The sequence below is a fragment of the Dromiciops gliroides genome, chromosome 6, assembly GCF_019393635.1.
Source record: "Dromiciops gliroides isolate mDroGli1 chromosome 6, mDroGli1.pri, whole genome shotgun sequence".
In the NCBI taxonomy this organism is placed as follows: Eukaryota; Metazoa; Chordata; class Mammalia; order Microbiotheria; family Microbiotheriidae; genus Dromiciops; species Dromiciops gliroides.
The window spans coordinates 87,346,233-87,360,210 of NC_057866.1; the positions used below are offsets into that span (position 1 = coordinate 87,346,233).

General features: G+C 38.4%; 1 protein-coding gene across 2 annotated transcripts in view; it reads right to left on the reverse strand.

The window, feature by feature from the left end:
* CRMP1 (collapsin response mediator protein 1) overlaps nt 1-13,978 on the reverse strand; it is an 83,663-nt gene that overhangs the window by 4,931 nt on the left and 64,754 nt on the right. For both annotated transcript variants that reach the window (XM_043971612.1, XM_043971613.1), the window contains exons 6-12: nt 13,882-13,962; nt 11,774-11,842; nt 10,477-10,597; nt 9,869-10,025; nt 7,596-7,737; nt 3,686-3,856; nt 2,145-2,324 (exon numbers count right to left, since the gene is read on the reverse strand). In XM_043971612.1, the coding sequence (XP_043827547.1) occupies nt 2,145-2,324; nt 3,686-3,856; nt 7,596-7,737; nt 9,869-10,025; nt 10,477-10,597; nt 11,774-11,842; nt 13,882-13,962 (921 nt within the window). The remainder of the gene's footprint in view (nt 1-2,144; nt 2,325-3,685; nt 3,857-7,595; nt 7,738-9,868; nt 10,026-10,476; nt 10,598-11,773; nt 11,843-13,881; nt 13,963-13,978) is intronic.

Consider the following 13,978-nt stretch of genomic DNA (forward strand, 5'->3'; position numbering starts at 1 on the left):
AGAAATTTGCACTTAGTAGATGATCAATAAATATTTCTGAATGAATAAACAAATGAATACACTATTACAAAAAAAATTGTTGGGAGCCAATTGACCAAGATAAAGGGGAAGATGAAATACAAATGACTACAAAGAAAAAATGTTGGGCCCTGATTAAAAGAAAATAAAATGGGAGAACCAGAAATTGGTCTCAAGCACAAAATCCCCCAAGAAAATAAAAATGCCCAATCCTCTTAATTCATCAATGCCTTAGCAAGATTCCCCCATCTGAGGTCTTTACTGTGTGCAGTATGAGATGCCATCATAGGAAGAAAGTTACCAAGATGGAGAGGAAAGCAGTTAAAATAATGAGGCCATGTCAAATGAGAATGCAGTAAAGGAACTGATTGTGTATAAGCCAGAAAAGGACCTTGGGTGGGAGGGAGTGGGAGGGAGAAGGATGATTGCCACCTTCGAGTATCTGAGGGACTTCTATGTAGAAAAGGAATTAGAATTGTTTCAATGGGTACCACAAAGTGGAATGAGGACAAATGGGTCAATCAACAAGCATGTATTAAGCACCTACTATTTGTCAGGCTCTGTACTAAGCACTGGATGAATGGGTAAAGAACCAAATATTGTTGGTTCAATATAAAAAAAATACTTCTTAATAATTAAAGCTATCCAAAAGTGGAATGGCTGCCCGGAGGCAGTGGTTCCATCAGTCTTCCTATGGATATTGAATGGCCATTGGTCATGGCTGTTGTAGATGACATATTGGTTAAGCTCCAGGTTGTTCTAGGTGACCTCTGAGACCCCATTCAGCTCTGGAACTCTCTTATTCTATGATGGGGATTTGATTTAGAGTTTATGGCAATTGAGAAGGGGTTGAAATAAGAATAGAAACTCCCCTATGTGAATGAAATCTATGTATGTATGTATTTGTATTTATATTTGTGATTATATATGTGGGTATGTGTTTACACAATTTTATGTGTGTGGGTATGTAAATACTGAAAGATGACAGGACAAAGAGTTCATTGTAAAGCATACAGATTAATGCTTCTCCACAAGAGTTTGAAATCCTTCAGAAAAATAGGAGTTGTGTATTTCCTGAGGTTTATATTGGATGAAGATTCTGTCTGCTCTGGGAGAATGAATCTGAATCATAGTCTCCAAAGACCCATCTTAGGCCCTCTATAGAGATGATGTACTCTGAGCACATAGAAATGTCTCATGGGTCTGACAGAGAATTCTTGAGTTGAGGGAGACAAAGATACTGTACTAAAGGAAGTAGGATTTCCTTAGGCATCCCGGCTCTTTAAATAAAGTGCAAATCACCCTGCTTCTAAAATGTACCAGCTGAAATCCTTTTCCTTCAAGTGAACTCTCAGGTGTCACATCCTTCCATTTCTCCTCCAACCCATTTCTCTGCCCCTCCCACCCACTACACACCCACAGCCACAGCCACACCCACATCTCTCAGCTAATTTGATGTAGTCTGAGTCTGGTAGAGTAGGAAAAGCACAGACTCTGGAAATAAAAAACCTGGGTTCATATTCCACTCTGATATTTCTACTTGTCTAACCTTGGGTTATGCACTTTGCTTCCCTGGGACTCAGTTTCCTCATCTTCAAAGTGAAGGGGCTGGACTCCATGACTTCTAAGATCCCTGATAGCACCATAACTAGGACCCAGTGCCCCCCCCCCCCGGGCTTCAGTGTCTTCTTCTGTATAATGATGTGACTGGATTTGATGGCCTCTGAGGTCCCTTGTAGTTCTAGACCTGTGATTCAATGGTCTCCTTCAATACTTCCTAAAGCACTTTCTTTGGATCTCTTCTTTATTCCTATCACATTATACCTAATATACTTCTTAAACTTTCATGTCATATATTCTCTAGTAGATTTTCAGTTACTTGAGGGTAGAAACCGTCTTTTTTTTCATCTTCAAATCACCAAGGCCTTGGAAGTAGAAAGAATTTAATAAATATGTAAGGAAAGCTGGAAGGAGTCAAATATAACACCTTCTCACCAACCCAAATCTCGCCTGAAATGTTCACTACTAATCCTTTGGCCCCCATTCCAGTGGAAGAATTCTGGGATCTACTCAATCTGTATTGATAATCCCCAAATTCTTAATGTAAAGATTTCTTATAAACTGACCTTATTCCTTATTTTGACACGCTGGTAGAGGTATTCTGGGAAAGGCTTGCGAGGTATGAAGCGGCCCATACCCTTATTTACATGCAGATTTCCATCTTCAAATACAATTTTCCCTTGGCTAATGACCACCAGTGGGGATCCATGGCATTCCATTCCTTCAAAGATGTTGTACTCTACAGCCTAAGCATAAAAAAATGAGTAATATATATTTTAACAGCATTCCAAGATCCAAGAAACTCTTGACCTGGGCTAGATGATTTTCAAACTTGGTGATACCGTTTTCCCTTGCTTCTCCCTTACCTGCAAGATTTCCACCCTTATAAATCCCACTCTTAACAAATGCCCATTTTTTAAATTGACATTGAAAAATCCTTCTTTTCCAGGTAGCAGTCCTTGAATAATGCTGAACAATTGACATCTAGATTTCAAAATATCCATGAACCCATCAATCAATGACTCCTTGCTTCCTAACAACAGAACTCAACTGATCTAAGCTATAAGAGACAAGTTTTTGTGAATTGCTGTGGCCAACAAAATTATCAGCTGGTCACCAACCCTGTGGTGAGCCTCTCTGTACATATCTAGACAGGTCCTTGGTAGTATAACCTCAGCAAAATTTCTGTCATAAGCCAAATTCTTTTATATCCCCATGTATAAAAGTTGGCCACACCAACTCATGAAGCTAAGATATGGAAAGGCTGTGGGCTCCACTAGCCAAGGGGGCATTCATGCTAATGAAATCACAGATCTTTTGTATATGAAGTCCTGACTAACAACAAAGAGAACATGCCTTTAATAGTAAGGATTAACACTAAACTAACACAAAAAAATAGAGAAAAGTGAAGATTATTGTTTTGTTTATTGACCTAAGAAAAAACAGAGCTCAATCCCCCCACCCCAATCTGAAAGGTCAGTAAATTCAGGACTGCTTGTGGGCAAAGTTGTCAAAACACTCCAATTTGGCCCCAAGAATACAACTCCTTTCTAGTTTTCTGTAACTGAGACCCACATTTGCCTGAACCTTAAAGATAAGAGACTATCAGGTTTGTATAATGGAGAAATATATTGGTTCTACCAGTCTGGGAGTAGTCAGTATTAAAAACAAAACAGCTGAAAATTATCCCCACAATGGAAAGGCAGTGTGTCAACAAAGCATTGGATTTAAAGACAGAAGGAATTCTCATCCTAGCTTTGACACTTTGTATCCAGATAATCTTGGGTCTTAATGTTTGTGGGCTTCAGTCCCTTTATTTATAAAATGGGGGCTATAACCCTCTTAGTCTACCCTCTGCACAGGTTTATTGTGTGAAAGACTCGTTGTAAACCTTAAACTACTAATGATATGTGAGCTAAAGTTATAAACATGAGAAAAATGTGTTCTTTTTTACTTCACCAATATGCTGGCCATCTGCCCTTAAAGTTTTGCAAATTATTTTAGTAGGACATTTTTGTTTTCATTATAACAATATCCCCCAAAAATAACAATATCCAGCTGCTGTGAACCAGAGCCAGGTTTGTGCAGTGTAAGAGCTATAACTTACCGACTTGTGATTCTTAGCAGTGATAGTCTTCACTTTGTCAGGATCCCAGATAACCACATCAGCATCAGAACCTACAGCAATTCTTCCCTTCCTTGGATACAGGTTAAATATTTTGGCTGCATTGGTGCTGGTGACTGCCACAAACTGGTTTTCATCCATTTTTCCTGTAGCCTAAAGAGAATTTTACTTTAATAATATTTTTGCTAAAAATGGAGATTGATGGGGCAGCTAGGTGGCGTAGTGGGTAAAGTACTGGCCCTGGATTTAGGAGGACCTGAGGTCAAATCCAACCTCAGACTCTTGACACTTACTAGCTGTGTGACCCTGGGAAAGTCATTTAACCCCAATTGCCTCACCCAAAATGGAAATTGATGACACTAGGTTACACCCAGAACAACAACTTTTGAATCAAAACAAGTGTTTGAACTAAGCCCATAATCCGGAGGATTTTGAACTCTGGATCTGGAATCAAAAGATATGGGTTTGAGGCTCTGCTCTGTCACTTTCTGGCTGTGTGTCCTAAGATAAGGCGTTGCCCCCTCTGTGACCTTCAGTTTTCTCCTGGATAAAAAGGAAGTCAATAATACTTGCACTACTGTCTCTGATAATTAATAGCTATGTGACTTAAGGTAAATCTTTTCCTCTTTTTGAGCTTCAATGTCTTTATCTGTAACACTGCAAGCTTCTTGAAGGAAGGAACTGTCTTTTGCCGTTTTTTGTATCCCCAGTACTTAACACAGTGCCTGGCACACGATAGGCATTTATTAAAGGTTTATTGATTAATTGTAAGGTACATATAATAATTCCTATACTTTCTACCACCTAGGATTGTTCTGAGGATGAAATACATAAATATATAAGCCCCAAACTCTCCTTCTTCCATCATGTAGCACAAATTGCCTTCATTGGAGTTGCTGTTTTGTTTTTCCAACCATTTAATTAATTATTCAAAAGCAATGTGTTAGTTAACATTATTGCTATAAAAGAGAGCAACACCACAACCTTGCTAGAAGACATCCTTAAGAAGTGTGAGCTAAGTGAGCACTTGAACAATAAAACACCATTACGTGGTGTGGGTGTACAGGTGAATTCAAAGTGTTACAGAATTTACTGAGGAGAAAGGGTGTTAGTATGAAGTTTTGTTTTTTTCTTGGTGAAATATTTTTTCTTCTTCTTTTTCTTCTTTTTTTTTTTTTGGTGGTTCTGAACTCCTTTCAGAGAAAGGATAAGAATCATATAAATGTTGGGGGCATGGGAAGGGCAGGACTACATGATGTGGGTTTCTGACTACAGCTTTCCCTCACATACCAATAGCAAGGAAGGAAGTGGTGGAGGACTTTTTATCTCTGTGGTGTTTCCCAAGATCTGGTATCTTTGTAAAACACTTGGTACTACCCTTATGTGAGCTGGGGCAATAGAGGATGGGTCTGAATCTGTGGTGAGAAGGCCTTCCAGAGACAGCTTCAACCACATATATAATATACTGTTTGCTGAGATTCTGCCCCATTAACCTAAGGGTATATTTTTGATATTGAATCAGTCCATTCTACAATGGCTTCCCTTATGTGTTAAATATGATGTGCCTCGGGGCACTGAGAGTTCCTTCCAAATGTTTCAGAGCAATGTGGTCCAGGCTCTAAATTACAGACAAATTGTTGACTTATATCAGTTTAAAAAGCCTTGACACTCAGGAGGTTTCTTATGAGGAAATCATAGATCTGAATGATAGATTTAACATTTTTTAACCACACCTAATGTCATCCATATAATAGGAAACATTCAATGAAGAACTTCCCTCAAGTGCAAATCAGCATTATTTTTCTGTCTTAGAAAGCTACTGAGCTACCAGACTAAGTGACCTACCAAGGGACAAACAGCCAGCAAGTGATAGAGGAATGAGAATTGGAATTTTACCCCTACTGGAGACATACTGTAGGGAAGCTCTGCTATGAGGAGAAAGCATGTGATTTAGAGACCATGTGACTTTAGCATCTGTAAGTTACATCTATAGAACCACCTGTGGGACTTGTCAATCAGAGCCACCATCCAATTAGCTTGGAGCTGTGTGGACAACCCTGCTTCCTGTTTCACAGATGGCTTCTGGGAGAAGCTGTTGAGGATAAGCCTCTTTTCGTCCAGGGAATGAGTGGGGCAGCAGATGGAGAACAGAGGGGCCCCTCTTGGTCGTTTGGACACCAGCTTGGTGGTGAGAGATTTCACATGGGCTTCTAAGAAAGGAAATTGCTTTCTTTCTCTCTGCCTATACTGAATTTGATCTGAGCTAGGATTTCCATGCTATAAGGAATCTGTTTTCAATCTCTCTCTCTTCACTAACTTATAATCTATATTTTAATAAATCTTTAAAAGCCAAAACTCTTGCTGAATTTATCTGTGATTTTAGCCAGCTTCCCTCCAAGACTGGGGGGCAGGGTGGCTGCAGATTAGAAGCCACATTTAGGTTTAAATAACACAGAACTTAACCCAGGTCTTCCTGACTCTAGGGTTACCTTTCTATCTAGACTGCCTCTAACTGTTCTGGAAAGAACAGCAGTTTAGGAAGATGAAAGTAAATAAAAGCATGAGCCACAATGGAAATAACATTCAAATAGAAGCTTGTAGATTTAGGCTTTAGTCTGACCTCTCATAGATAATATTTGTACAATGGGAATAATGCCACCTGTTCCACCTACTTCACAGAACTCCTCTGAAGATTAAATGAAATTATGAAAAATGCTTTAAAACTGTAAAGTATTAAATAAATGCTATTATCACATTAATGTTTATTATATTAGATTAGAGTAGACATGGTATAAATAAAGAGAGCTGGCCTCAGAGTTTGGAAAACCTGGGTTCAAGTCTCATATGACCACATCTCTACCACATACTGGCTGTCACCCAAATTGGTTAACTTCTCAGTGCTCTAAGCAACTTTCTCAGAGTGTAAGTAGCAGAGAAGGGTGGCTCAGCATTGGTTGAAGGAGTTTCCTCACCTGGGAGTTCCCTATAACAATGAAATAACAAGCTCAGTCCCCCTCTCTATTATATTAGGTATCTAGAGGCCCCCAAAAAACCCAAAGAATTGTAAAGTCCCCTGTCTTCTATACCAATGTCAAATGTGACTACATGGACATATAAGCAAAATGATGCTTATCACTGCCCAAACAAAACCACTGTTTGGTTTGTTTTTTTAAACCTTTTTATTTTTGGTGAGGCAATTGGGGTTAAGTGACTTGCCCAGGGTCACACAGCTAGTAAGTGTTAAGCGTCTGAGGCCGGATTTGAACTCAGGTCCTCCTGAATCCAGGGCTGGTGCTCTATACACTGTGCCACCTAGCTGCCCCTTTTTAAACCTATTTTTACAAGAATGCCCTTAATGCATTATAACCAAATCCCACTACAATACCCCAAAGTTCACTGTGGTATAACAAAACTCCTGCTATACAACCATCAAATCATAGCATAGTGCCAAACCCCAGTGAATTCTCACAACTCTCCAGTCTAACATTGGTCAGTCAGTCATGGCTGATATACATCAGGGAGCAAACAAGAGACTAAATTAACACTGGAACTCCAGAAATATTTACTATCTTACAACTGATCTACTTTTTATGGTGTAACTTATTGCTAAAGTAACATCATAACAACACATTTTTTGCAGAACCAATTAATGGCATCAGGCAGTATTGGTTTGTTAAAGGATCAGGCTCTGGATCTTTTACTCTTTTGGCAGATTTCTAAATTATGACCACAGGGGTACGGATTTCAGGTTGTCCACTCCAGGTGAAACCATGTTAGGGAAATTCTTGAAAAAAAGCAGCCTCAAATAAACACCAATAGCATCACAATCTTGATTGGCCAGATAAAAGGACTTATCTTGTGCTCATCAATAAGAATTGTAGTGATTACTTACAACAGCCTTGTCCCAGACAACAGTCATCCTCTCCTCAATCCCGTTCACTCCTTCAGGAATAAGGGTAAAATTGTCCTTGCCAACTGCCTTCTGGGCAGTGCTGTATGGACAGTGGCCACTTCCTGTCACCTGAAGATCCCCACTGAGAATAAGAAAAGGACACAATTTTACATTCTAGGTCAGTAGGTGACTGAGCTTTGCAATGTCTTTGCTCACTTTAGAAAGGTAAAAGATACTGCTGTCCTCAGTGGTAGACTGAATAGAGTACTGGATCAGGAAGAAGGAAGATCTCCATTCACATCCCACTTTAGAGACTTACTACCTTTGTGATTCTCTGCAGGCAAATCATTCCATCAATCTGGGCTTCAGTTCCTTATCTGAAAAATTATAACTTCCATAGTTAAATTTATGATGTTATAGTAATAGAAATGTTGGAGAAGTAAGAATGAAGTGACTGAGAAATCGAACACATTTGTGTGTGCATATATATTTGTGTATATATGTGTATACATGCATATATGTACATGCATATAAATATACACATGTATATGCATATATGTGCAAATGCATGCATACACTTATACATAATCTACATTGAATTTAAATGTATTCTCTATACATACTTGACAAACACACATAAATTCAATAAATATATTCAATATATGTGTATATCCAATATAGAGGGTTTTTTCTTTTAAGGTATTAATACTTCCACACATAATGAAGTAGTTACTGAATGTAACTGATTGTTGTCTTACTTGGGAACTGTTTCCATATCAAAATAATGTTTGTTGAGTATGGAGCATGGTTTATCCTTGTCAAAGAACAAGGGAAATGAGTATTCATCTAGGCCAGTGAAAGGTTATAAAAGCACTATATAAATACTGCATAGGTCTTTCAACCAACTATACTTGCTTAACAATTATCTTTCTTCATTTGTCTTGCTTAGGAAAACTGACAATATTGCATTTTTGGATTAGTCTGGCTTGTTGCTTTGCTATTTCCTGTCCATGTCTATCTGTTTCTGAGCATGTCCAGGGGGAAGTGGGGTGGGGACATGGATAAAGAAGGGAAATTCAGCTCACTCAATGCAGTTTGTCAGCTGAAGGGAACTAGCTCATTGGACTTAGAAGTAGAAAGAAATTGTGTAGTCCACCTCCCTTCTTTACATAAGAAGAGCCCAAGGAAAAGGAAGGGGAGATGGCAAGCCCAACATCACAGGAGTTGTTAAATATCAAAGCTGGGATTTGAAATCAGATTCTTTGACTCCAAATTCTCAACTCCTTCTACTCTGCTCTACACTCAAGGCTTAAATTCTGATGGAAAAGGGATTAAAATCACTGGATAAAGTGAGATTTGAAGATTTTATGTGGATTCCCTTCATCTGGGCTGCTCCTGTCATGAGCTGCATAGGTTGTTTCACAATGAATTCTGTGTCCCAATGTCCTTCCACAGAGAGACCAGCAGAGGGCGATGCATACAATCAGCAACCAATTCGTCTACTGATTAGTTGCTATTGATGCCCTGCGTACTTGTGAAGGCTTAATAATTAGTGTTTTAATAATCATTCTCCTGACCCCTACTGTGACACTAGGTAGAAACAGAGATTTAGCATCCATATTGGCACACTCCTTCTTAAACACATAACACTAGTCATCTGAATTCAAAGACCTGCCTGAGTCTCCCTCTCCCTGAAAAAGATATTCTACCCACATTGGAATAAGATTTAAGCAATAATTACTATGGCTGATGATTGGAGGATGAATATCTTCTAAGATTCCTCACTCCTATTAACCAACTTAGCCCCCCAGAACTTCACTGGCCCATGCCCTGATCCCTGAACAGGCTATACATCCTCTTTTAGACTCCCACACCTTTCTGCCTCTTGTTCTGGTACGAGTTTCCTCATGCAAGAATATCAATGAAAAATAGGTCCAGAAACTGTGCTACATATAGACATGTTTATACATTTCATTTCAAAATGATCCTATTTTAAGAGGATAAAAAACATAAAAATAATGGAGAGGTACCCAAAATGAAAGGAAAAGAAGAAGAGAAGAAAGAAGGGAGTGAGGAAGAAAGGGGGGAAAAGGGTGGAAGAGAGAAATGAAAGTAGGAAGGGAGGAAGGAAAAAAGGAAGAAAGGAAGGAAAAGATGAAATAGGTGGACAAAGGAAAGTGAGAGCAACCTAAAAGTTTCTTTCATATTAATCTCCCCACCCATTACGCCCTCAATCCAGTTTTGTATAGCACTTTCTACTCAGTGATGCTTACCAGGCTAAGAGAGAGTTCAGGTAATCAGGAGTTGTGGGATCTGGGCTCAGCGGTGGGGATGTCACAAAAGCTGCTGCCTTGGCCCAATTTTTGCTCCAATAGTGGGTTCCATCTGTCCCTAGACTTGCAGCAATTGGTTCTCCAAAAACTAAAGGACCTTGGGTGAGGACGATGTGATGTGTTAAAATAGATAAATATGCATATGTATACATTCATATATGTATATGTGAATATAACATGCATGTATAGTAACTTTCTACAGCCTCCTAGCTATCTCCTGTGACTTACTACTGTAACATGTATGTACCAAAAATAAATAACACAAGTGACCTAAAAGGTAAAAAGTGACTGGTCAGCCAGTTATTATAATTTAAAGTTCCCAGAGACTGTAAACTTCCATCTTGGCACAGAAACAAACAGAATGGAATAGTGCAAAGTAGCCTGAACTTGGAGTCAGAAGTGTCTTGATTCCAGTGGCTCAATGGATAGAACATTAGACCTGGAGTTAGGAAGACCTGAGTTCAAATCTAGCCTCAGATATAGAAGCTTCAGGACCACACTTCCAAACATCATGGCAGGGATGTGGGAGGAGGAAGTGACATCAGTACCTTTCTTCCTTGCCAGGGTAATTATGTCTGCAGCACTCTTGCTCATCACCTTGGTGATATAGACGGGGCAATTGATTCGGCTGGCTATGGTGATGGCTCGGAATGCCGCTTCAGCTTCCAACTGAAAGGAAAGAGAAGAGAAAATGATTTTCAAAGAGAGAAAAGGACCAAGGACTAAAGAAATGACCTGAAGGTCCAAGAAGAGACTCAACCTTCCCCAAATCACACAGGCTTCATGCAGAGTAAAAACAGGACATCAAATCTCTGACTCCTAGCTTTCCACTGCTACCTGCCATCACCAAGGACAATGGGGCTTTGATGAAATGGGGCAAAGAAATTGTAAATCAGATGGTAAAAAGACAGCAGCTGGAGCAGCTAGGTGGCACAGTGGATAGAGCACTGGCCCTGGATTCAGGAGGATCTGAGTTCAAATCCGGCCTCATACACTTAACACTTACTAGCTGTGTGACCCTGGGCAAGTTACTTAACCCCAGTTGCCTCACTTAAAAAAAAAAAAGACAGCAGTTGTCTTATCCCCCAGTTGGTAATGGACTTTTCTCTTAGGTCTCATCTCTGACTTTGTTTTATACTTCTTAGCATGTAGTATGTATGTAAGTGAGTATGTATATAATATACGTGTTCATGTACATGTGTGTGGATGTACACCTACATAAATACATGTGTGCATGCATGTGTGTATGTATGTATGGTTATACGCCTGTAGGTTATCTTACTACTGGACTGAAGACTCAGTGAAGGCAGAGAGCTGGTGCCTATATTTGGTGCCATCCTCAGCAGCTAGCACAGCTGTTCTTCACAAGTAGGTCCTTAGTAAATCCTTATTACATTTGATTCTTAAGTGCATAGTTTATATCATGTTTACATCATATTCACCTATTAGTCTCTAACCTCCATAAGAACAACAATCTATCTAGATTTTGTTTCTCTCTAAGTGCCTAGCAGAGTACTCTGCACACAATAGGTACTTAATTAGGGATTGTTACTGTGAAAAGCATAGAAACACTGTGCCAACTTGCAGGGCATCCATTGTAGGGTGAAGGTAGACTGGAAAGCCATGGGCAACATAAGGCTTTGGAACATTGGCAGAGTTATGGGGGATGATGGAAAAGTAGGTATTGTTGAACATGAGCTGTGCCAGCTTCGCAGTTTTGCCAACAAGCTCTTGTCACTAGATCACAATAGAGAGAAAGAAAGCTGAGAGACTGTCTTTTGTTTGTGTGTGAGTGGAGATAGTAAAATGTCAATTTTCAACTGCAAGTAAACTATGTTTCATTACCTCTTCAGGTCGGCTCAGAGCATGCCCCTCAGGACCCGTAATTCCCATTTCTAAGATTCGTTTTTGTTCCTGAAAGACAAGAGAAAAAAATACCCCCTTAAGATAGGGCCAAATTGAATAAATTCCATCCTATTTTCTTTCAGTTTTTCTGCCAAATACAATCAAGTAACTACTATTGCTGCTCCTGCTGCTATCATTGTTATTTTGCTGTTATTATTGTGGTGGTTATTTTGTTCTCATATTTCATAATGGTTTTCAGATGGAGATAAACTTAGGACAAGTCAATATCCTGCTATGTTATTATTTTTCATTTTTAATATATTCTGGACTATTACATAGAGGACTAAAGCAACTGCTGTGACATACTATTGGGGAAATTGAATCCTACAGATACTGATATTACTGTTGTAAATGAAATTTTAAAAATAAGGAATCTAAAAGGAGTTGGTGTGTATTTGGTAGAGTTTGTATTTTTGTATATATGCGTATATATGTTTGCACACACATCTACATGTATATGTATATGTATACATATGCATATATACATTCATGTATTTTTTTATAATTTATCCAAAGGAAACAAGAAACATAATGTATTGAGAAAGCAAAATGTCCAAGAGTTCCATGGCAGGATGTTCCTTGTTGTTTCTGGATGCATGATAAAATGTAAAACCAATTTTGTCAACTCCTTTCTTATAAATTAAGAAATTAAGACCCATGGAAGTTAAGCCATTTGTTCTGAGGAAATACTGGTGGTAAGCAGTAGGGCAAGGATTTGAACCCTAACTCTTTTGATCCCATAAAACTGAAAGAGATGAACACACATGGGATAGTGTTCATAATGGAGCATAAGCAAAAAAAAAAAAGAAGAAGAAAGAAAAGAAAGAAAGAAAGAAAGAAAGAAAGAAAGAAAGAAAGAAAGAAAGAAAGAAAGAAAGAAAGAAAGAAAGAAAGAAAGAAAGAAAGAAAGAAAGAAAGAAAGAAAGAAAGGAAGGAAGGAAGGAAGGAAGGAAGGAAGGAAGGAAGGAAGGAAGGAAGGAAGGAAGGAAGGAAGGAAGGAAGGAAGGAAGGAAGGAAGGAAGAAAGAAAGAAAGAAAGAAAGAAAGAAAGAAAGAAAGAAAGAAAGAAAGAAAGAAAGAAAGAAAGAAAGAAAGAAAGAAAGAAAGAAAAAGACCCTCATGGAGATAATTGTACCTTAAGTATCAACATCTGTTACAGAGGATGAAGAGCTAAAGAAAGCCTGTGAAGGGCTAATCAAGGTTCTCCACATTTAATTAATACCTACCTTATTATTCAATGACTTCAATGCAAAGGAGAGAATGGTGGAAAAGTAACAAAAGAGGTCAAAGGCGTGAAGACTTCTCAGAAGTCTCAGCCCTACATTAATACTTTTTTAAAAGAAGGTAGGAAGTTTGGTCATAAGCATCAAATGACATCACAAATGCTGAAATTAACTAGAACAGGAAACAAATGGGTGCCTCTGTGTATAATCAAGCCCTTGATTTCTTACTGAAAAGATCAAAATCAATACCAAATTAGAAGAAAAAATTATAAAGTATAAAATTAAAACATCCATCTCTCCCATGATATTTAAACAAGCTATTCATAATTTTTAAATGGGAAATAGATAAAAGAATCTCTATCTCAGGTTTCTAGTTTATAATAAAGGAGTTGAAAAGAATAGTTATAGTGATGCAAACAGGAATTATTTCCTTTGAAATTATAAACAATGAAAACAATAACCACAATGAAAAACCTTTTTAAAAAGAAAAAAACCCCACCACATTATCCATCACTTATCCTGAAACAGAATTGTAAGGTAGGCAATGCCATAATCCTCATTTTAAGTAGATTCTTAGGGAAAGCAAAAACCAAGATCATGTAGGTACAGTCAGGATTAGAATTCATATTTTATTCCCCTTACATTCTAATTTGTGAACCTGTTGTATCCCTCCCCCATTGAATACAAGCAAAAGGAGGGCAAGAACCAATTGAATTTTATCTTTGTATTCCAGTACTGGTTTCTAGCCCATATTAGGTATTTGCTGATTGAGACATCCTCATTTTTTTCTTTGGGGATGAAGAAAGCAGGCTCATTACTTACTTACCTGAGCTATCAAATCTCCATTTTCAGCATGGACTAAAATGACTGCTCCAAGGCCTTTTAGGAATGTGAATGCTTCATAGAGCTGGTGAAGGAACAAG